This window comes from Bactrocera oleae, chromosome 6 (assembly GCF_042242935.1).
Source record: "Bactrocera oleae isolate idBacOlea1 chromosome 6, idBacOlea1, whole genome shotgun sequence".
NCBI lineage: Eukaryota > Metazoa > Arthropoda > Insecta > Diptera > Tephritidae > Bactrocera > Bactrocera oleae.
In genome coordinates, this window is record NC_091540.1 from 62,336,174 (window position 1) to 62,361,722 (window position 25,549).

Here is a 25,549-nt window from a genome sequence, read left to right on the forward strand (position 1 = left end):
CATAAAAACGACAAACTTGCAAAAAAAAAAAGTACATTAATAATAATAATAAAAAAATAACGGTATATATATAAAAAGTCAAAACAAAAAATTAGTAACGGCGGCAACGGATGTGACCGGTCGGATTGCAATTGCCGGCCAAAGAGACAGTTGTGGCAGTTACTTGGAAAGCATGTGCCACCACTTGTGAGCAAATGCGAATAAAAGCAACAAAAAACCACAACAACACAAATATATACAAGAACAAAACGAAAGTAGTTAGTTAGTCACAAAACAATCGCAATCGTAAGGGGAATTATTTAAGCTTTTGTGTTTTGCATTTAAACGCTTGGTAATTTCTCCAAAGGGAAATAAATGCCAGGCGGAGACAGAAACGGCATTACTGGCAACATGTGAACGTATGAGTTCGATACTCATATATGAATCCAAAGTCACAACGAGTATTAAAGAGAAAGGGGAAGAGAGCGAGGGATATAAAAAGAGAAGTAGGGAGAGGGTGCTGTAGAGGGATTGTGTGTCTGAGGCATTGTTGTGAGAGGCAAATTGTGGACAAAACAACTTAGAGTGTGTGCCTCGTTGGCAAAATGACACAAACAAGGCAAAGTTTTCGCACAAAAACAACTGCAAAGTGCCGTGACTTTCATCGCAATAGCAACACATGCATAGGACTTTGGAGACCTGCACTCATACACGCGCGCATATGCATGTGCTTGTGTGTTTTTTAAGTACTTGGGAAATATTCGAAACTTTTTTAAGTGGCAACAAACAAAAAAAAAAAAAAATCTTTTCCAAACTTTCGGTGGAGTTCAATTTGTGGTTTAATATTAATATTGTATTTTTGGTAAATATTAACCCATCAGTACGACTTAATTTCGGCACTCTAAGAAAATGACAATAACAATTATGAATTTCGTTAACTTTACATAATTTTTATATTAAGAATCAAATATACAAAGAGTAACCTTGCTTAACGGTAACCAGATCGGTTACGGTATATGGTTACGGCTTACGCAAAGAATATTTTTGCCCAGGGCCGCTTAACCTTTTCGAAGGCTATATGAAACGCTGTATATAACAGTAAGACTCCAAGTCCAGGAACACTAATAATATTGGGTGGAATGATGAAGTTTTTGGAGCCTCCAGCCATTTGAGATGCAAAAAAACCGATCAAATTCATCTGGTTGCTGAGTGGTGCATAGTTCGGTCTCACTAAAGAGCGATCGCTATTGATACGACATTCTTTCGACCATCAGTTTCAATCAATCAACCAATCAGCCATGTCACTACTTAACAGATTCAGCGAAATTGAATGATAAATTCGGAGCGGAAGTTCGCTGCTCTACGCTTCCCTGATCAACAAGCTTTAAACCGCCAGACGAGACAGCAACCATTAAGAAAGTCGCGAACATACTCGCGCGGTCTTATTTCAGTTGAAATCGGTTGTATATTGATCTTTCTATGGAATATCTTCTTTAAATTTTTACATTTCCTTTAACTCCAATTGGAGCGTAGGGCCAAAATATATGCTGGTGTGAAACTTGGCTATTATCGATACTCGAACCAACTTCGAAAAGAGTATAGTAATAGTTCGGTTGGGTCAGATGGCTAATCCCCCAAAAAGGTGGGGATCACACCTATACTGCTAAATATAGTTCTTTGTAAAACCAGATAAGAAATCCTGTTGGATATCAACTCTCGTCAAAGCGCCTTGCACTTATCAGACATCTACTTAGGTACTTAATTTCTATTTTCTCTATTTCACAAGGAGATCTAGAAGTGTGATATCCGAGATATTTTAGTCTTGATCTGTGTAAGGAGGGAAATTTGAAAAAGAAGTGTTGAGATGATTCTATCTTATCCTCTCCCAAGTAGCTTATGCTGTTGGCGATCGGGCAGTGTCCAGACGGAACCCATATAACTGTAGAAAGATGAACTTTGCTGAGCTTGAACAACTCATTAAATCTATTACGATTTAGCCAAGGCTAGAAGGACTATGCGATTGCGTGGTTGGTGGTATCTGACCAGCGCTTGTCGAGCTCGCCAAGCATCCAGTAGTGAACCTAAAGAAGCCAATGGACTCCTACATGAACAGCGGCAAATGCAGTTTGCAGTTTCTTGCGATTCCGCTGTGATAAACCAACAAACCTGTCTAATAACTCGATTCCAGAGATATGGAGTGGATAATCACCACTCTGAAAGAATAGTTGTTATATATGGTAGTTCCCGACAGTACCAAAGTACCAAAAGTAAAATGTTTGCATATTGACAGCAACATTTTTTGATCGTTGCTCGATGTGTTTGGTAAGGATTCAAACTAAAGTATAGATATAGAAATTTGCAAAGGAAATCTAAGCAAATTTGTATTTAAAATTTGGCTATTGTTGCTATGAGTCAAACCGGTGATTATTATTTAATAAAATTATTTAGAATAAAATCAAGTAGAAAGCAGTTTTGAAGCTTCGTGTGCCTAGCCTAAAATTAGTGCAAGACAAGTGTGTGAGATAGTGATGGATAACTAAATTTATTGCTTTACGAAAAAGAATTTTTATTTTAAATTACATTTTAAATATAAAAACAATAATCTAGTGCAACGCCTTTTTCTAGAAAAAAAAACAAAACTGTTTGAAATCTCTCAGTATTCTTAATGCGAATGAGTTTATGAAACTGTGAAAGAAGTTACCACATATTTATATGACTAGTGAGGTGACTAACCCCACTACCCAAATATATATTTCATTATATACTGCTTTTATTTCCAAACTTCACTTAAACTCCGCAATACATATTTTCTTCAACAGTGTTGCAATGACCAAATGTCATGATGCTGCTTACTGTGATGTTGACGTTAATGGACGACAACGCGTTTTGGCTGACAAGCACAGTAATGATAAAAATATATAACTTCCGCCGGCAGTTGCAGAAGCTATTAGCGGCTGACTATGAGCTGCTAACTGTCTGCTTTCCCTCTTTTCTCTGCCACATTCTTTTCAGCTTTTCCTGTTGCTTCGGCTGCTACTTATGCTCTCTGATGATTGTCATAATGACATGAAGCTGTTGTTGACACTTCGCTGCGCTCTCAACGCATAGTTGTTTTTGTGGTTTGGTAAATAGTTGTGAAATAGCGGCCGGAAGTTGTAAATGTGTGTATGTACGTGAGTGTGTATGCACTTTGATGGCCACAAATGCAGTTTTCTAGACAAATTTTTTTCCTCACAGATATTTCTATGTTCGCTTTCCTAGCAGTCAGTTGATTGCTATTACAAATACATATGTAAGTTAGTATGTGTGTATTAAGACTTGATGAAGTTCGTCTTTGAAGGATGTGGAATGTTGGCATAAGTCACTTCTAGTTTCGTTTCTAAGTTTTGCAATGTAAAGCTACTTTTTGAACTTAACGGTTTTCTTATTTTATTTGGAACATATTTCTATGGAGTGGCCACTATGTTGGCGCTGTTAGTTGCAGGAAAATTTTTAATTAGGACTCCTTAAGGTTTTCTCTATGAAAGTAGAAACCAAAACTTGTATTTGAAAAGTTGCAACGAAGTTTTAGTTTCAAAATTTTAATTGAGATTTTCATATCTTTGAGATGTTTTTGAATTTATTTTTATAAAAGTATTGAAATAATGAGCATTTCTGAAGCAGTCGCGTTTTCTCTTTTAAATAAATTTTTAAATATAAATTGAGTCTCGAATATATACTTGTTGAGCTTAGTGAAGTACTACTATTAATTGGGTAGAGCATTATTGGTTCTTTTTCGAAAACTAACCTTTCAATCTATTTTATTTTTTATTAAAAAAAAGTGTATGCAAATTAAATTCTTACTTTTTTTATTTGGTATAAGTCTTTTTGAAACTTTTATATTCCTGTCGAAATACATTGCTAATGTTTTAATCAGCGATAAGTTACTTCTTCCAGGATAGTTTTAGTTGACAACAATTATACTGACTTGAAACTAAGTGACCCTAAAAATTGCTATCAATCAACTTTTACAAATTTTTAAATTTTAAACAGCCTTTGGTACCATTAAGTGCACGACTTCGATAAATATGAGCAATGCTCCTAAATGTAGGCAACGTTCTATTTAGGGTGATGAATATTTAGATAAAACAGGCTTATTATACGTTAGCTTAAAGGACTCAGCGATAAGTATGATCATTAGCATTAATAAACAAACGAAAACATTACATCTCAGTTCTGCAAAGCATTGCAGGTAGGTTTGGTAAATGTCGGACAAGTCTAATAAAATACAATATTTATACATTTTTTGATTTGAACCTTCCCTTAAGGGCTTATATCCACTTGCAAGTAAAAAAACCCGTTTTTTGTGAACTTGTTTTGAAAGGACATTTTATTTAATAAATATAAAAATATAATTTAATTTACTATAATAATTGGTGATTAATTTTGGAAAATTCTGTGGTCACTTGATCCCGTAGCCAATCTCTAGGAGGAATATCTAAAACAGGTGTCCGGCGGAGAGGAAGATTTTTTGATTAAAAGTATTCAAAACCTAAAATAATTGTTATTACCATGGTTGAATACAGATAATGACAGAAATACTAGTCAAAATTTGGCTTTTTGGAAAAATAGCGGCTTCTCATTAAAAAATCTGACACATATACCTAAGAGGTCGTGCGTAAATCTACTTTCGATCGGTTCAGCCGTTTCGGAGAAATTTTCTTACAAATATGGTCGTGTCTCCGAAACTGTTCGTCGGACCAACTTTAGCTTAGAGGTTGAAAAATTGTAAAGGACTCTCAAAATGGGAAATTTATAACCACTCTCTTCAGCTGACCAAATGTATTTGCCTAGGGTTTTTAAAAATGTAACTAAAAGCCCTTGAAATATTTTTTGATTTTATTTTCAACTAAACTTTTGTACGAGCTCACAATCATCTTCAGATCGAGAGCGATTCCATCCTCTACCATAGCATGCATAATTCAGAGATAGTGCGATTTACCGCTTGGCTTATTTACATATAGGCACGAAGAATGCTAACAGCTTCAGGTAGGCATACATTATCGTACCTTGGGTGAGTAGGCGCGGCAGTAGAGGAAGGAAAAAGGAATTACATAAATTGAAAGCATCAAAATAATTAGAGCGTAAAAACCAGAGCAACTGCCGCAAAAGCGTTAAACAGGTTGCCACATTGCCTAGCTAAGCTGCATGTGTAACTGCAAAATGCCAGCCAAACTTGTCAGTGAGGCGGCAGCGAGGATGAGTGTAGTGAACGTCGCATATGACGTTGAAATTATATGAAAAGGAAAGTAGCAGAAGAGGCGCTTACAATTGCACATTGTAGACTCTATTTAAAAAAAAAAAAGAAACAAATGCTCTGCATGTGTTGCTCACTACCGAATTTGTATGCTCACATTACAGTTGGTATCCACTAATATGGTGCAGCTGTCTAAAAACAAAAACAAAAACAAAAAAAAAACTGGAATGTGTCTCCTACTTTTTTCGCATGTGTTTTGATTTGTTGCTTTCTACTCATCAACATAATGATTGCTACACAAGCAAAAGTTCTTCACAATTGCAACTCGCATACAAAGAGGAAAGTGAAATTATATAAAAATGGTAAACCAAGAAAATAAAAATAAACCCGAAACGGTAAAAAATGTTATGAAATTGTTTAATATTTTATTGTTGATTCTTTTCTGGAAATTAAAAGAATGGAAAAAGAAGATTTAAATGTGTCAAAAGTTGGCGCGCTCTTTAACATGTGCTCATATGTGGTATATATGTAGGTAAAGGGTCGAAGAAACGATAGAAAATGTTATATTTTAAAGCAAAATCTATATATTTTATTTTTGTGAGTTTTTATTAATAAATTACAACCACTTAAATTACAATACAATAAAAAATATCACGGTATTTAAATATTTAGTCAAAATCATTGCCTACTTGAAGGCACTTAGCTAAATTTAGCGAAGTCACCTACCACCTACCAAGAGAGTTTTAAAGAATAAAGATAGTTTTGACCCCTAAAAACAGAAGGTGTATTCTGCAGGGTAAAAATTGTTTAATATAAAAAAAAAACTCGAAAATTTAAATCACAACTTCGCTCAAATTTGGCATTACAGAAGGCGGTGATACAATACAACTACTGTAACTTCTTCTAATTAAAATTAAATACTGACACAGAATTATACTTTCTACTAGGAGCTTTCATTAAAAAGCTTAACAGAGAAATAATATGAAAATTCTCATCGCATATCTGGACTAAAGTAAAACCGGTGTAACTTTTCTGAGATATTAGGAAGACTGGATATTGTCAGAAATAGAATAAAACCTGCTATTAGTGTAAATAAACTTGATAAGCTTTCGGGTAAATTTTTATTTGGCGAAGAGAAATAGGAAGGAGAATTCTCTAAATTCATAAATTTTTAAGTAAACTTCATATTTTTCAACAAAGGCATAATAATAACAGATATGATATGATTAAGCTCGCATTAAGGGGTTATATCTACTTGTTAATTTCAAAAATCGATTTTTGGTTTTGCATACATATTGAATGTACATATATTTGAGAATAATCCCCGAAAACTTGAATTTATCCAGCAACATGTTTCGAAGATTTTTTTAACTTAGTTAAATCGGTTCTTAAAACTTTAACTGCGATTTTCTCGCAAAGCTTTTTTCAGAGTCGGAGAGAAAAATTTCTACGAAACGTCAGGACCGATAGACTTAAAATTTTTACATGACCTTCTTCGATATATAATATTTGTCAGGTAAAGATAAAAGGAATAATATTTTTGATAATAATTTCGAATTTCTGAACCAATGTAAATTCTTAATTTTTTCCCTACTTTGTTTTGGGAAGCCAACATTTAAAAACAAAAATGTTTACCAGTTCTTCGATCATTACTTGTAATCATTCATAACAGTAATTCATTTTTGTATTTTGGTTTTCAGATAAATTTAGTAAAAAAAAATTTCCTCATCGCCAGACACTTTTTTTCGGAGATCGGCTACGGGATCAAGGAAATTCAAAAATATTTTCAAAATGAATAACTGATTATTAAAATACATTAGATTTTGTAACTGGACATTATTTTTATTCATATATCATATGCCTATTTTATTTGCCTCTTAAAACAAATTACAAAACCGTGTTTTTTCTGACTTGCGATTCATATAACCCCTTAGGAAAAAGGCAACACATATCACAAATGTTACACCCTGTATAATGTTGACATTCTTTGCGCTCATTTTTGTATAAACAATTTTGTTGACGACAAAAGTAAGTAACCAACTCGCGTAACAATTCATCAACCAAAGTGGTGGAGGAGATTAAGAGATGAACAAAGGCGTAAAGCGTTAAGTGCAGATGTCAGAAATTCTACTTCGTTTGAAATTATTCTTCCATACTTGCCAAGAAGAGAATGCAATTATTTTAGTACTCGTACTTAAAATTAATTGTTTGACTTCTGTTAAAAACGGAATGGGTGACTTTTAATTTTATTTCTTGGTAGAAAGCAAGTAATTACTTCAGAGGTGATTATAAATACTTTTAGTTTTATTAGAACGAATGTTAAGCTGAGGAGAGGTGACTTAACATCAGTGGAGAAGTTATAAAATTAAAATGGAAATGTTTAGAAGTTTGGAACTGAGCTAAATCAAAGACATTATACTAGCATTCTGAAGCATTATCGTCGAAATATATTTATTTATGAATTGATCTTAAAAAATTGTAAAAGTGTATAGCATTCATTGAGCAATACATATTGCAAAATAAATTTTCATAGCAAATTAGAAGGCGGTAATATTTTAAATATCTTATTATTAATTTTATATCCTAACCTTAATTTATTAAAAGGAATCTGGAAGAGAACTGAACTGACTGCTGAACGAAGCGTACTTCTGAGTAATAAAGCTGTTCCACTAGTTCACATTTACAAATTGCTTCATACAAAAAGTGTTGCCTACATTTAAGCGCAAAAGGAAGGAAAACTGAATATTAAGAAGGCGAGACTTATGACAGAACAAAAATATTTTTTAAAAGGAATAGCAAATTCGAAATTTATGATCACACGATTATATGAAGTGTTTTCTAAGAGTATAGAATTTACTGAAGAAGACAACTCTCATTCTGTACTACAAGCTAACATTTACTCTATTACCACCACAGCGTCATCAAGAGTGGCGTACATTTCTGGTTGAATGAGTGCATAAATAAATAAAACTTCCGTATTTCGAGGCGGTACAATCGTATAGCCACTTTGTATGCTGAAAAAGTTTTTGCGTGATGTAGTTTTTATGCAGCTGGAATTGTGCCATAAAAATGGAGCCAATGTAACCATTAATGGTGAGCATTATGAAAGAGTTATTCGCAACTTTTTGTCAATTTAATAAGCGTTGAATCGCTTTTAGGATCGGTAGGCAATTGAGAAGCAGATCTCTCACTCGACGAACAAAAATTACGCTATACTCGTATAAGTCTCTTATCATTACGGTCCTATGAAGCATAGACGTAGACGCAACGAGATGGGTAAACACTTGGCTCATTCGAAAGAACTGTGATTCGGAAGCTCTTTATGCAAGCTCTAGCGATGAGTAGCGAACAAAATGGAATCACGGATTGTGTGAGCTCTACGGTGACATGAATATATAAGGGCATAAAAATGCAATGAATTCGTTGGTCACGTCATGAAAGACGATGCTCCAGCGGAAAGATCGTTGGATTTGAGCCTTACGGTTGGAAAACGGAAATAAGAGCCTCTACGCATCCATTGCATCCAGAGCTGAGGTACCTGTCAACACTTGGGATGTATAATTGGGGTCACCACGCAAATGATAGAGGTAGGTAGCTTTGTATTCTCGCCACAGATGGACCCACTGTTCTATTGCCAATGAAGAAGAAGAAACCAGTTAAATGGTTCCAACAGGTATGAACTTTTATTTACCGAAACATAACCAGAAAGGGATCATATTTAGTGGTCAATGTTATGAGAAGCACTGATATGAGAGAAAAATATGGAGAAAGCTAAATTCTAGAGGTGGGAATGTACCATCGCAGACCACGAGTCCACTTAATTGTTAATGGTATTTTAATTTGGGGGGAAGAACAATGCATTTTTGCCATTTATAGCGAAGGAGCTTATCATGAAACGCTTTTTATGCAGAAAACGGTTCGCAAGAAGTTTGGCCAAAATACCCTTTAAAGCCTAATACCACTAATTACTCTTCTTCAAGAATAAATCATCAAAAAACTTGAACTAATTTTAAATGCAGACAACATTAAATATTCATTCAAATATAATATTATTGCGCAATGATTTCATTAAAGCCTCACTTGGCCGAACTTATGCGCGAGCGTTTATTTTCAGATTTCATTACCATTGTGGCGATGGTAGTGCCGTTATAATTGTTGTGAGTACGGCAGATGCTCTCAATAGCAGGAGCAGCAAAATAACGGTAAACTATTGGTAAAATTCAGTTTTTTTTTCCAAACAAAGTTGCTGCCGCGAAAGTTTACCATGTCCGCTCATAGTTGGTTGCTGTTGCTGTTGGCGGCGTAAAATTATGTGGTCATGAACTATGCCGCGCTTTGCTCATTGCTTTTCATAACTTTCGAAAAAATGCGATTTTTTAGCGTTTTTGCCATTACGGAGTAATGAAAGCAACAACAGAAACAAACAGCTACCAGCATGTTTTTGTTGTTTTAACTGCAGTCGTGTTGTTGCTGCTGCAACTGGTTGATGTCGCCACAAAGAGTAAAATAAGCGTAAAATGCTTTAATTAGCCGCTGACTTTCCACATTTCATGCTGTTTTTGTTGTTGTTGTTTTTTGCACAAGCTTTCGTCGCTACGCTTTTCATATCTTAGTTTGTGTTTTCAGTGTATTATTTTTATGTTTAAGATTTTTTCATGCCTTTTTTGTTTTTGTTTGTAGCTGTTGTTTTTTTTGTTGTTGTGTGTTGTTTTTGTCGTTTTTGCCTTTGGCGAACTTTTTCCGAAAGCTGTGGCATGAACGAAATTTTTAATTACCACTCGAAAGGAAGTCGCGAAGCCAATGAAAACCGAAAGAAAATTGCTAACAAAAGTAAAAAGCGAAACGAAATCAAAAACAAAACAGAAATAGTTCAAAAAAAAAGTCAATGCCGCAGCTGCAATGGCATATCGTCTGTGCCTGTCAGCAGCGCTGCCGAATTCGAACGCTTTCGAACGAACGCAAATGAAGTTTACAGCGTCTAACTTTTTCCAAGAACACTTACGTTTACAAGCGCGGGTGAGGAGCGGGGTAGTAAATAGTTCCACGTAGCGCTCATTGTAATGCCTTGACAGAGTTCTATTTAAATTTTCGCCATTCTTCGTGTCTGCGTTTTATTATTTTATTAGTTGTAATAGTTTTGTTCATTCTCTTTGTTTTTTTTTCGTTGACTCTGCTTTTTTAATTACGTTTTTACATTTCGATTGCGTTGGTAACTAATAATACGTGCTTGAAGTTTGATTGCATCATTTTGCATTCTTCAACGCCAATTGTGGCAAAGAAATGCATTTTTGTACTAATTAGTTTGTGGCATAATCTTGAAGAAATAAGAAACCATGCAGAGGTTCTTCAAAAACAAAAAAAAAAAAAAAGAATAGAAAAATTTTCAAAAGGAAATTGTATTATTTTTTTTCGCTCACGTTGTGATATTGACGTTTGACAATAGTTTTATAACCTAAAAATTGTTTAACATATCAAGAGTAATTGAAATATCTTGATGAAACTTGGTACACAAATTCCTTGGCACCCAAAGAGGGTTGGTATTGCAGAGGGATGGAATTGGATTATAGCATTGATCTACACAACCGATTTCAAACCAAATTCAGTAAGTATTATTATTCTGACATTCCTACGTTACATTGCTAAAATGGACGAAATCAGACGAAATACCTAACTTTCCATATAACACAATTTTAAATTCCAACTGATTCTTTCACTTTCCATCATACAAACCAAAAACCAATCAATATACGAATAACTGAATAAAACTTTGCCTGACTATTGTCTGTGAGGCTTAACACCCTATGACCAGAAGTTGTGCAAATCGGACAGAAACTATTCAGGCCCCCACATACCGAATATGTGGACGTCAGTTAATATTGCTAACCTTTTACCGAAAATATTTGTCATTATTGAAATTCGAAAAGAATTTTCTCCGGCTTTAGTTCTTGGAAGCTGGAAGAGTATAAAATGTTCGGTTACACCCGAATTTAGCCCCTCCTCATGGGTTTAAAATAAAAAGGTGAAAAGATCGAATTTAGAGTGTTCTTTTTACTTCGACAGCGTATTGAACCAGTTTGCATAGAGAAGAAATCGTTTCATTCTCGAATAATGGTTTTTCGATTTTATCTTAAATGAGGATCAGTCGGAGAATTCGGAGGATCAGTAGAAATTTAAATCGAATCGAAAATAATTGGTTTGATTAATCAACCTTTAATTTTACCGTGCCATAAAACGAGATAACTTGGAGATAATTGGACGATGGAGTCTTCTGTAGTAATTTCAAGGCAACATTTTAAATGGATATCTAGCTTACTTTTTCAATTATCGAGCTGTGTTCATATTGCTAGTGGAGACACTTGATTAGAACCCAAAGTCAACTGAAAACATCTTTCCAGCTAGCTTAGGCCATACAAATGACATTCAGTCTTCTCCATTCGAACAGAACCAAAACCTCCAGTCCAAAAAAAATTTGGTTTTTGTTCAGCTGTCACTTGTCCACAGTGACTGGTCATAATTTTACAAAGTTTTGAAAAAAAAATTTTAAGAAGATTTCTTAAGTCGTTTATGTACACATTTTGTGAGGATTCGCCTAACTTTTTCGGTAGAGTTGCCACATTTTAAAAACTTGTTGGTACAAAAATACTTAAACAATGGTGCACTGTTGAAATGCCTTAACTTAAATTTTATTTTCCAAAAATTAATTTAAAAGTTTCCTTAAAGTTTCATGACATTGTCACAATTGTCAACTGTTAGCTGTCACTTGTCCACAGTGACTCGGTCATAATTTTACAAAGTTTTGAAAAAAAAATTTTTTGAAGATTTCTTAAGTCGTTTATGTACACATTTTATGAGGATTTGCATAACTTTTTCGGCAGAGTTGCCACATTTTAAAAACTTGTTGGTACAAAAATACTTAAAAATAGTACACTGTTGAAATGCCTTAACTTAAATTTTATTTTCCAAAAATTAATTTAAAAGTTTCCTTAAAGTTTCATGACATTGTCACAATTGTCAACTGTTAGCTGTCACTTGTCCACAGTGACTGGTCATATTTTACGAAGTTTTGAAAAAAAAATGTTTTTGAAGATTTCTTAAGTCGTTTATGTACACATTTTGTGAGGATTTGCCTAACTTTCTCGCTAGGGTTGCCATAATTAAAGAAATTATTTTGCAAACAAATACTTAAAAATAATATACTGCTGAAAAACATTGAAAATCTGAAGTCTGTCACGCATATTGAGAGCTGGTTCAAACAGCCACGAATCCGTAAAACTGCGGTTATGAATTTTTAATATCAATAAAAAATGTTTAAGCTTTCTTTTACGATTGAAATTAAACACAAGCTGTCCATAAAGTAAAACTATAAAAATTATAATCACAATTTTTAATGTTAAAAGCAATTAAAATTGATATTAAAGTTTTAAAGTGAAAAACGCAAACGCCACGCAGTCATTAGTCGAGTGATGAGTGCGAACATAAATACATACAAACACACACTTGTTTGTGCATATGTATTTGCTATCAACTGCTTTGCTCATTTTGTGCTATGTTATGCATGTGTGTACTTGTGTATGTGGGCGTAGGGCTTGAAATTCATTGAACTTACTGAGCTGTCGGCCTGCCAGGCACTTGTTATGCGCTCGCTGCCAATGCGAATAGCCAACAACTCCACAATTCCCCAATAACTACTAGTGAGGGAATGTGCCCAGAAACACACACACATCCACGCACAGCACAGTGACACACAAAAGTCCAACGTACTAGCAGCAGGCTGTTCTACTGGTTAGACACGCGATTTCTTGTTTTTTTCGATTTTGGTTGGCATAGAGTCTTACAATGGGAACACAAATTGAATTTTGATAGTTCGTTCAGTGGCAGGATATTCGCATGAGCTGCGGGCCGAGTATCTCCAACACACATAATATACTATGTATGTACGTGGGTGGGTGCGTATGCGAGTGTGAGCATTGCTGTTGATATGGAGGCCAAATGACGTGGACGCCCCAGCCGCGCCAGCCGCGTGCACAATTCACAATGAAATGAGAGAATGGACGCCTTGACACAAGGCGGATGAGTAATCAAAAACAACAACAAAAAAAGGAAAGTAAAGTAGCAGCAACAATAATGTACAAGTGGTAGAGGAAGCAGTTAAGTGGCGGAGAATAGAGTGATTTTGATTTTCAAATAGCAGGAAGTGTATAAATCTGTGCAGACATATGTTCGAATATGTTATTTACTAGGCTCAGGCGATTAAACGTGGATCATATGTCTGTAAAGATGTGTGTATGCATATATATGTATATATGTGTCAGTCCTTTGATGGAATTTATTTTTATGCTTATAAATCACGAGAGATGAATACAATTATATTAAAATATACTGGTGTGTGTGTAAGTAAGCTGACAGCTGTTGGTTTGTATATATGTGGTTGCGAGGTATTCTTTTCTATATTTCACGGAATTTTAAATTAAAATATTATATATGTGTGAGTGTATCTTGGCTTAAGTGGACTTATGTTTGTATGTAAATACTGAATTGTAATGGTACTACATATATATGTATTTGACTGTATCTCACTAGTGTGATACAATTTTTGTTGGTATTGCTTTGTTGCGGCATACTCATATAATACATATGTACATAATATATTTTTGTATGTAGTAAGTAGTTATGCCGATTAATAATGCCGAAAAATTTCTCTTCTACTTCATAAGTTTAAATTGTCAACTGTCAGTTGTTAGTTGTCAGCAGTGACTCGTCATAATTCTAGAATTTTTAGCAATATTTTTCAGAAAGTTTCCTTAAGTCGTTTTTGTTCACAGTTTTTAAGGATTAGCATAACTTTTTCACCATGGTTGCCATACTTTAAAAATTTTTTAGTACAAAAATACTTAAAAACTGGTTTACTGTTGAAATGTTTTAAAATTCACAAATTGCATTATTTGCGCATTAACATTCATAGGGTTGCCATTTAGTTTTCAATTAATGTAAATTATTTCATCTGCTTAAAGCAATCAAGGAAAAGCAGTTTTTGTTTATATTGTTTTAAGTATTAGCAGAAATTTCTAGCAGGGTTACCACACTTTAAAAATGTATAAGTCTAAAATACTTAACAAAAGTGGTGTACTGTTAGCTGGCACTTGTCCGCAGAAACTGGTCATAATTCTACGAAATTTAAAAAATACCCTAGAAAATGTTCTTAAGCCGTTTGTATATATATTTTTTAAAAATTATCATAACTTTTCGCCAGGGTTGACACATTTAAAAAATTTATTAGCACAAAAATAATTTAGAAATCATCAATGTGTCAACTTGTTTGGAGAATATTGGAATTATGTTGAATTAGTTTTGGAAATTCAATAATAAGTATTAGTACTGTCAAATACTGCACTTTCGAATGTTTAATTTCATAGCTGTGATTCAAAATGAGTAGCCATTTATTTGCAATTTGTAATTTATTTTTACTAAGAGTATAGCTAATTTAAAATATAATATTTTCAAATATGAAAACAATTACATATGATTATATATGTATATATGTACATATATTAGGGTGGAGCAAAAATTTGTATATATTTTTTTTTGTTAACAATTTTATTTTCCATAAATTTTCTTTTTTTTTATAATCTACAAACTTTACCCTCAGGCTAAAAAAAATTTTTTTTTCGCTCCACGCTAATGTACATATTATTATTAACATTTTTGTTAACAGTTTCCAATAAGAATTTATTAACAATGAATTATACCAAAACCATAATATAAAAGATTCAAAAACTTTGAATTACTATACATACTTTGATTAGGAGTCAGTTTTCATATAAATATAGGATTGCCGTTTATTGTTAGAGATAATTTCATGCTTTAAATAATAAAGGCCGAATTCAAAATTTTAACGTAGAAAAATATATATAAAATGTTGTTTCAAATAATTTTTCAGTGGTGCCAATTATTTTTTTTAGCTAAATATTGTTAAATTTTAAGAAAAAAAGGAATTGGGAAGTTAACATTTTGAAAGCTGAATATCCAGCTTTTCCAAATTCCCAAACAAGAACTGCGAGGGAATCCGGGCCCAAACTCTCTCAACGCGTTTATCAACATTATACTATAAACATTGAAAGATACACACACATGTAATTTTGAACCAGATACACATGCACACATATATATAGATACACGCAACTGTTTATGTAAATACGCACCGAACATTTGCCACTGTAATCATACACTTCTACACACTTGTATCCGCAAGTAATTTGTGCGTTTATAGTCGTCATGTATTGTTAGCAATGAAATATGGGTCGAGTGTCATATTAAAACGCAACTGTGGCAAGTGAGCCAACAGGGAGTTGAGAATCACAGTGAATTGTATATGAGAGACGACTGTAAAAGCCCACATACGTGTGTGTGTGTGTTTGTGTGGGAAAGTGGGGGATAACAGTGAAGAATTGTTGTATATTAAATGTGTGTATATATAAGTAGATGTATGTTTGTATATGTATCTGTTGACAGCAGCTGAATGTGTTGAAGTTGGTTGTTAGCAGTTGAAAATATGAAAAAATTTCTCAGAAAAAGAGAATTTTACGCAATTGTGGTAACGAAAGTAAGCATATTTCTATTGCTTATGCTTTCTTAAATTAAAAATATTTCATAAAATATAGTTACCAAATTAAAACTAAAATATATGTATGTAAATTTTGATTAAGAGTTCCCTTTATTTGCTTATTGCATAATAGATTTTGATGTATTAAAATCATTTTTGAAAGATATATCACAGAGAGTTTCACTTAAAACAATTAGCTGTAAATATTCATGATTAAAAAAAACAAAAGTTGGCAACGCTGAAATTAAATTTTTACGAAATAAATCAATATGTAGTTTGAGAATGCATATGCGTATATATTTATATACATTTTATTACTTTCAAGAAATCCAAATGAATATTAGGTTACTAACCAAAATTCAAAATAAGTTAGCAACCCTGTACTCGATATTTTTATATAAATTTTTTTTCTTCCTTTCCTCCCTTTTCAACAAATTGAAATAAATACTAAATTGTCAACAAAAAAAAAAAAACTTATTTGGCAACTCTGAATTTGAGTTTTTCGTAGAAAACGTATGGGGGTTTTCATATATATTATATACATTTCTATATTTTTGTAAATTTTGCCTACATTCAGCAAATGAAAATAAATATGAAATTGAGAATATATGTCAACCCTATCAATTTACAGCAATTGCGTACAGTTGTCAACTGTTAACAGTCATTTTAATAGATGGCAACTATAAAAATAAATTTTTAGCTAAAATCTTGTAAATTTTTCTCACGTGATTGTGAATTTATTTCAAAATTTTAAGTTGTAAATCGATTTATTTTTATAATACAAGTATTAAGACCAAAAATTTAAATTACGACGTTATAAAATGTACTTTTAAATAATTAACAATTATTCAAAGCAGAATTGTTAAATTAGTAGATTCAGATAATATTATTAAGGTGGCAATATTTTTATTTTATTTTTTATTTATTTATTTTTTTTTTTTTGAATAAATATAAATTGCTATACTTCGTTTTTGTTTTTTCTTTAAAAATATACTTAATATATTATATTAATATTATATTACATTAGTTATATCAATATCTTAATGTGAATAAGGTCAATACCGTATAGTTTCTAATAAAAATATAACCGAACGTTACGTGGCGACTTCTTAGGACTTTACAGTTTTTTCCAATTTCGTTGAGATGTAAAAATTTGCTCGATATGTACCAATTATAACATTAACATTATTATAATTATTATTTAATATCAACAGCAACCCTATTATATTGTATATATGGTGTACTATTATAACAAATATTTCAACATTTCTACTCGAAAAACGTCTTAAGCCTTTATGAATTCAAGGACACAAATTTTGTTATATTATAATTTATTTTTAATTTATTTCATATATTTTTAATTACGTGGCAACACAGTTTCGGGCAAAAACTTCTGTATTAAAACTTTCTACATATGTATAATTCAACCGAAACTGCAATACTGAAACTTTTCTATTGACTCTAATCAGCTAGCTAAAATAGCTAATTTTTTTTAATGACATTAACTCGTCTAAGGGTTCGTCTAAATAAAAATTATATATGTAAATTAAAAATTGAGATTACTTAAGTTAAATCCTTTTTAGAGAAGAGTGTTTAATTATTTAGTTTCATTACACAATATAAATATATATATTTATAAAATGAACTTATATATTGTGTGAAAAATTGATTTTTGACAAAGCTGGCAACTTCACTAAATAGAAAAGTTAACAATATAAAATTTTTATTTGCGTTTGGTAAGAGTAGTCTTAGAAGTGAGACACAGCAAGACATTTGCTGCTAATATATGTTTTCGAAAAGATGGCAACTCTTCTAAATTTGAAAATAACGAAAATGTTGTAATGTAGTTTATAAGAAGACCACTGTTGAATATACTAAGACATTTGTTGTTAATAACACTTTTTAGAAAGGTGGCAACTTTTCTAATCCTAAAGTTACGACAGTAAATACTAGGATATTTTATTGAAAGGTAGAAAACTATATGCAGGCATAGATTTGCTATAAAATTATTTTTTAATTTTTTTGTTTAAATTTGGCAACCCAATTTGGTAGAAATAAAATTTATTATTAAAAGCGTCGTAAACTCATTCGATTATTTCGTTACCAGTATTAGATTGAACTCTTAAAAATGAAATCTGCTTTTAGAGGTCTCACCTTTAACTCTGTGTTCTTTGTTTCCAGGTTTCTTTCAATACATTTTGTGAGGCATTATACATTTACGGTAAATTAAGTCAAAGGTATAATTGAGCAGTAATTGGATTTTATTCAAACTTATCTTTATTAAATTTATTTTAAAAGGAAGTTTAGACAATTTTAAATTGGAACCGAAATGTATACATATGTAGTAGCCACATCTAAGTGGACGAATGTACGAGTGCCGAAATGTAAATTCGAAAAGAAAAACAAATGGAAAGTTGATAAAGTGACATCACACCGGTTCTGGCTTCTGGCAGCAGCAACTAAATAATCAATTCACATATGCACAGGAAGTTTTAATTTTTCATACCACCGACGATATTTTCACACGGTATTGCCATGAATGCGGAACAGAGCGCCGAGACCAAATGGAAATAGACGGAAGGAAAAGCGAAAAACAAAAAATAAAAAATTAAAAAAATACACAAATAAACTTTACGAAGTTCGTAGGAAAAAGAAATGGCAATAGCAAATGCAAATGAAACGGAAAAATAAAACAAAAAATAGAAGAAATAAAACAATGTCCCCGAAGAGTACTGATTGAGGTGGCAGGGAGCTGAAATGGCGATGGGCTTAGCATAAAATTGAAAACAAATGGGTTTTTTTCTGGTTTGGGCATGAATATTGCACAAAGTTATAAATGCCACATATGGAACGAGACTCAATATCTCAGTTCGATAGTCACTTCAAGTGGTCACTAGTTTGCTTAACTTGTAGCTTTGGTGTGAATTGCTTGGTCTAATATAGAGTTGTGCGATAGTATGACAATGGTTAGTAGTTTGCGAAAGTTTGTCGCTGGTTGAATAAGTTTCTTGCCTAATGATATTCAATGCTACAACGCTGCTGTCAAAATTTTGCGAAAGCGGTCGATAGTTGGCAAATCGGATCTAATGATTTATGTGATTTAGATTTGGTATACTCTATTCTATTGTAATCGTTAAGAGTTTCAGTGAGATCATCGATGAAGTTGGCCAAAACAGATCGCTTCTTAAGCATTATTGGCGCATGAACCCATGATAAAATTAAAAAGGGCATCGAAAATTAATAGTGAACTTCTCCGTCAAGTCGGATTAAAGCCTCTGGTAAATCGCGGGTTACTGCAAAGAGGATGAGCTAGCCGGGGAGCACTCTTGGCCCGCTCACAACGAAATGGAACCGAGTTAGATCTTCATTGGCATCTTGCATTATAGTAATATACCTTGCGAGCGCTTAGTAGTCGCTGTTCGACGCATCTCTTCCTGTGCCACTCCGAATTCCTTTTGGTCTAGCATAAAATGCAGGATATCTACTGAACAACTTTTCCTTAACAAAGTTGATCTTACCGCTATCGTAGTTATTTTTACTGTACATTGTCCAATAAGCATTCATGCGGTAGCGCTAAAAATCGTATCAAACCTAAGTTGTCAAAGTTGTATGGAGAAGGGTGAGGAGGAATCATCTAGGCACTTTCTCCTGTTACTTGTATGCCCAACCTTTGCAACACTCAGGTTGTAACATCTTAGCAGTCTTACCTTCGGCGAACCAGGTAACATAGGTGATATTGACAATACCCATCTCAACAAATTGCTGATAGGCTCAAAGCGCTTCCTTGATTTGCGAGGGTATTTCTTTTTCTATAATATAAGAGTTTTAGGTACCACAACGGACTGGCGTTTTAAGCTGTCCAAGTAAGATTGCTATTAGAAACGCGCTCTCAACTTAATCTAACGCGAACTGACTCGAATTTATATTTGGCAAAAGACTTTAATTTCAGCGGTATTCCCAAAAACAATGTATGAAATGTTTAAACTGTTAGAACAGCTATCAAATGTCACGAAACTTTTGAAAATGACAAAAACTGCTTAAGGCTATATGAAACTAATGTGCTTTTAAACGTGAATAATATGTGGAACAAAAAGCTGTAGAAAAACCTTTTTTTTTTTGAGATTTACTGGGAAAATTGAGTTTTGAATATAAAATGCAAAACATACTTTATATAGATGATTCTAGAGATTTAGGTAATATAAAACTGAATTTCATTATAAAAATGTGCCAAAGCAACCAACTACAAACTACTTACTTGATAACTACTCCCAAAGCGCTCTTTAAATGCTATGCGTTTCTAAGTTTTTACACACCACACATATTGTATTTATGGTCGATAAATCTTGCATGGCAAATATTCATGTGGACGACAGAGTGATGTGAGCAACTCTACTGATTGGGTCACTCGAGGGAACCAATGGCTTTGCACATACAAACATATAAATCTTACATTGACAGTTATGCTGCGACGACAGAAGGACAATATCAGCATGCAAACACACATACACATAGGCGTACATTTGTCTATTGTATTTCTATTATGTGACCACATGACGGCGCCTGAAACTCAACTCGGCAATAGTAACTCACGTGGAATGGAGAGTAGAAAGAGAGTAAAGCTGGAGTCCAAGGGGTGAGTAGTGGATACATATGTATGTATGTGTGTGTTTATTGGTGTGTATGGCGCCTTTGTTTGTATGCCCATTTGTGTGCTCTTGTGTCTCTGCGTCTCTGCGCGTGTGTGTAACTTTGTAATTGCAATTTGTGATTTGTTTTCTTGGTAGAAAATTTACGTTGCCTTTCGGACATCCGTTGAGAGCAAACGCATGACGCACACACATAACAACATAACAGCAAAACAAACCTATAAATAGAATTCCCTCTAGTAATTTTAAAATACGATTTTGTGCACCAACCAGGCATGGGAATAATTTGTAGCATACTTTGTGGCGCAATTGGAGAAATGTGTTGAGCAGGCGGACAAGCGGCCAGTCGGTGGCACAAATCACATTGGGTAATCAAATACAATATGTAAATGATGACTGGCAACAAATTTACGCACTCACAAACATATATGCAGCGGTGTGTGTGTGTGTGTTTGTGAGTGGCAATTGTGTGACCAATTGTATTGTGCCAATAACAGTAAAAAACTATGTTATGCTTAGCTTGTAAGTGTTTGTCGCTAACAAGAAAGCTTTTTGTGTGACTCCACGCTGGCCACACTCTGGCCCAGAATGCCTTAAAACACCACATCATCGTTGTTGTAGCGGTTTCAATGCTTGTTTTTTTTTTTTTCGTCTAACTGCTGATTAAACCAAGTTCATGAACGCTTGTGGACAGCAAATTACGCTCATAAATTCTGCCACAGCTGTGCATGTTATTACGCAAACGAGCTACGCTGTCAGCAAGTGCTTCGGACATTTGTTGCAGCTTGTCAGATAACTGTATTACTTCAAGCGAATTCGTTGGTTTTCTTGCGATCTCTCGTTATTTTATGCTCTCATTTTAACTCTTTCATTTCAATTTTCCAACTTTTTACTATGTACAGGGTGGTGCTTATTAGGGTGAGTCAAAAGTTAGCTAATTGAATTGATGGGTAAAAATGAACTTATATTCAGATAAAAACAAGAAAAACGTTAATGGCAGTTAAGCCGAAGCTATAATATCGTTCACAGGTGCATTTTTTTATAGCATAATAGGATATAAAAAAAAACTTTGTCTTGGTTTTGATCGGTCAGTTGGTATGTCAGTTGTATAGTTGTCCGATCTGAATAATTTTTTCGGAGATTGTAGCGTTGCTTTGTATAACAAGCTATGCCGAGTTTTGTGAAGGTACTTTGTAGAGTAAAAAAGGTTTTTGTTATATACAAAGACTCGAATTGGTTCGGTCAGTTTGTATGACATCTACATGCTATACTTGTAGTTGTCCAAATGGTGAGAAACGAATTTCTGCGTAATTTCAGGTCGATATCTCACAAACTGAGGTACCAGTTCGAACATGGCTAAATTAATTCTGCTCGTCGTGCTGATCATTTATATACATACATATATATTTGATAGGGTCTCCAACCTTTCTTTTTGGGTGTTACAAGCATCTTGTCAAACTTACCGTTTTCAGGGTATAAAAATAAGGATAAAAGAATACACATGTTTACATTGCGCATTCTTGTTTAACATAAAATTTCCTTAATAAAATCTGTCTCAGTGTAATTTTTTTCTACTAAACAATTTCGTCTATCTAAAAGTTCTGTATATAGGTTCATTTCGCTTCATTTTAATCCATGAATTATAGATAGGTTTGACTTTGGCTCACCCTAATATTCACCATATGTATATGTATAATATATATTCTTGTATGTATGCATGTGCGTAGCTGCCAACTGACAATAGTGTTCCGAGCACTAACTAATATCGCTGCAACGCTTGAGTTTCTCGTGCATTTAATTGCAAGATGATTATGACAAGACGCAACTGTATAACGGAATTAATGTCGGTCTATAATTTTTCAGAAAACTTCAGCATAAAATACACTTCAGTTGAAGCACTAATATTTTGATAATTTTAAAGATTTTAAATGTAATTTAAATGTATATAGAGAAATAATAATCTTAAAGACTCTCTTCGGTGGTCAATTAAAGCTTTAAAGAATTGTAAACATTTTTTCACGTTTCACAAACTTTTCAAATCGAAAGTAAAAGACATTTCGCTTAATCTTCTGAACTATCTAAATTTTTTTAATAATATTCGCGGTTTTTGGACTCATCAAAAATTTTTGTTGCTGGCTAAAAATGTAGTTACTGTACTAATAAGTCTTAGAAAGATCCCACTTTTTTATTTTGTTTTAGCTGGGAAGAGTTCCTGGTATCACCGTTGCCCGAGTCGAAGCTCTTTTGAAAAAGATGACTTTGAAGTTTGACCCATTAACTGTTATTTTGTATTAAAAACACGATAAAAAGTATTTTATTTACTCAAATAAATGTTTAATTAAACATGAAAGAAGTAAACTTGATTTTTGACCTTATGCTCGGAATAAATTTTCAAAGTTAGACATCTTTTTTGAGACAATGTAGACTGAGCTAACCACTTTATAAGGCAAAAGTGATCTGTAGGTCTCAGAGACCATCTCATATTCATAAAAAGGTTAATAGTTTTGTTTAATTGTAGTCTAACATATCGTAAAATGTCAAATGTGTGAACAAAAACCGTATGCATTTTGAACCACGCTAGTACGCCTTCACATTTTATCATGTCTGACTTTTAGGCTAAACACGAAAGGAAAGTCATCGTTCAGCCACAGTTTTCACCAGGTTTGGCTCCCTTTGATTTTTTCCTGTTTTCAAGATTGAAAAGTGCATTTCAGGGAACGTCCATCAGCCCATTGAAGAATTTAAAAGTTATTCGCTAAAGATATCGAAGACCATCCCAGCCATAAGCTTCGGAAAGTGTATTGTAAATTGAATTGAGCGCTGGCATGCTTGTTATGGCTCAAGAGGAGCATATTTTGAAGGCTTTGATAAAGATTTCTATTAAAATACTCGATAGAAGCAGCGGAATTCGAAGTCAAATTAATAGCAAATAAGGAGACTAAGAGCAGAAAAAAAAGTATTGCCACAAGTATATACAATATAGCGGAGAGAAACTACTTTAAAGTTTTAAAATATTGAAAAATTAATAAATAATTTTCAAGAAAAATACCATACATTTCGCTTTCGCGCTTATAATAACTTTATGTATGTGCAAAAGTATTAATTTTCTTTACTTAGAAATACTTAGATATTTTGCCAAATTTCAATACAGTAAATATAATTATCTCGACTTACCGATTCGATGGCCTTCTCCAAGCGGAAAATCTCTTCTTGTAACAAATGTAAAGTTCCAGTTTTGCCGCGGTGTCGTGCAAATGCCGCAGCGCATGCGCTGTGAATACTGTTTACCCAGTTTTCTAATTCAACCTAAAATCAGAAATAATTCATATTAATAATTTGTTTAGTTGTTTATTAGTAATTTCACATCATTGCTTAAGACTTATAGACTCCAATAAGGGCAAAATAAAAACACCCAAACAACTGTTATATCCTCAGAAATAAATTGTATACTTAGAATACCTCTCTATAGAGTATAGATTATATCCCATATAAAAATAATTCAAATGCCTCGGAGACAAGATTCTTTTTCATAGTGCAACCATATTTCATGCTCCCAAGAAGAAAGCCCATTCCAAGCAGTATTACCAACGATTACTAAAATTTCGAGAATCCTTCAATATTGCTGAGAATCGCTGAATCTAAATTCTCAATAACTGAGATGTTTTCACACAAGATCTGCTTTACTCTAAATAACCTTCTTGCATATGAAAAAAAAACAACAAAAAAAAACAAAAAATTGTCTATCTCTCTCTCCGCTCAGAGAAAAGTGCTAGAAAACAGTGTTGGCTGGAACTCACTAATTTGGCTGAAAAGTTCAGACTATGGCTACATGCAAATATTTTCGTTTGCAAGCAACTTTTTCAAACTATGCAGCCTAATTAAAATACATCGATTTTGTACATTTTTGAATTTTTTGCTCCCAACTGCAACTTCAAAACATTCTATGCAGCATTGAGCCTCAGGTATGTAGCTACAATAAAAAAAACACGTATGCGCTCGTATATTTACCAAAATATGTATACAGATATGTACATGGGTCTAAATCTACAAGCAGCTAAATCGGTATAAATCAGCGCGCATATGTCAAGGCAATGAATAGAAAAGTTGTTTGCGCTGTGCGAATAGCTGCCGGCGGCAGAAAAGACAAAAAACCGCCTCCATAGTGTGCAGCAGGTAAGAATGGTGGACAGGCGGGGAGGTTGTAATATAGAAGTTCATTGCTCGCGGTCATTTTCGGTTTTGTTAGTTGAATTTCATGCGCTTGCATTTCTATGGTCAACACAAGCGCACATAGTTTCAGGATATTTATACAACACACACACATACACATGTAACTTTGTGTTTGTATGTGGCATGTGTGTGTTTGGGCAAGAGTTTGGCATTGCAAGGTGTGCGGTGCATTTTAGAGTGAGTTACAACGCGTTTGGTGGGCGGTACGCTCGGTGGTCGTCCACTTAATTTTGCACGCAACTAAAAAATGACCTCGCCGAAGCGATGTCGACGCCTGAGAAATCATAAACCCGGCCTTACGTGCAGGCGGCCTCGTACGCGAGCGGATCTCACTCCATAATCGGCACTGGCAAATGTCACATGTATGTGTGTGTGTGTGTGCTGTACGCCACAATTAGACGCTCGTCGCCACTATAATTCTCCACACATGCTTGTATGTGTGTGTTTGAAAGTTTAAAGCGAGCTTTTCACACTGCTTGTGCAATGAGCATTAATTATGAGTGTGGCCATCGCCTACAGACAGTCAACTCGCACAAACATACACACACACACACAAACAAGCTCAAACTCACACACTTGCACTCGAACGCATATCAACTTATCCTTGCTCACAATCGCGCTCGCAGCTTGCTGCTTTAGTGCATTGATGCATTATTAAGCGTCTCTAAAATGTCCTTGTTGAACGCACTTCACACAGAGAAGACTTCGAAAACAAGAAGAAAAAAACTGAAAATGGCACCACAAACCAACTCGGCAATGAATACCTACTCGCTGCATTTAAGCTGCTTGTGTCCATTTGTATGTATGTGGATATGACAGCCGCTATGCTATGTCCATGTAGACGCTTGGAGCTATGCT

General features: G+C 33.7%; 1 protein-coding gene across 16 annotated transcripts in view; it reads right to left on the reverse strand.

The window, feature by feature from the left end:
• sif (still life) overlaps positions 1–25,549 on the reverse strand; it is a 378,461-nt gene that overhangs the window by 153,369 nt on the left and 199,543 nt on the right. For all 16 annotated transcript variants that reach the window (XM_070111162.1, XM_070111161.1, XM_070111165.1 and 13 more), the window contains one exon: positions 23,636–23,767. In XM_070111162.1, the coding sequence (XP_069967263.1) occupies positions 23,636–23,767 (132 nt within the window). The remainder of the gene's footprint in view (positions 1–23,635; positions 23,768–25,549) is intronic.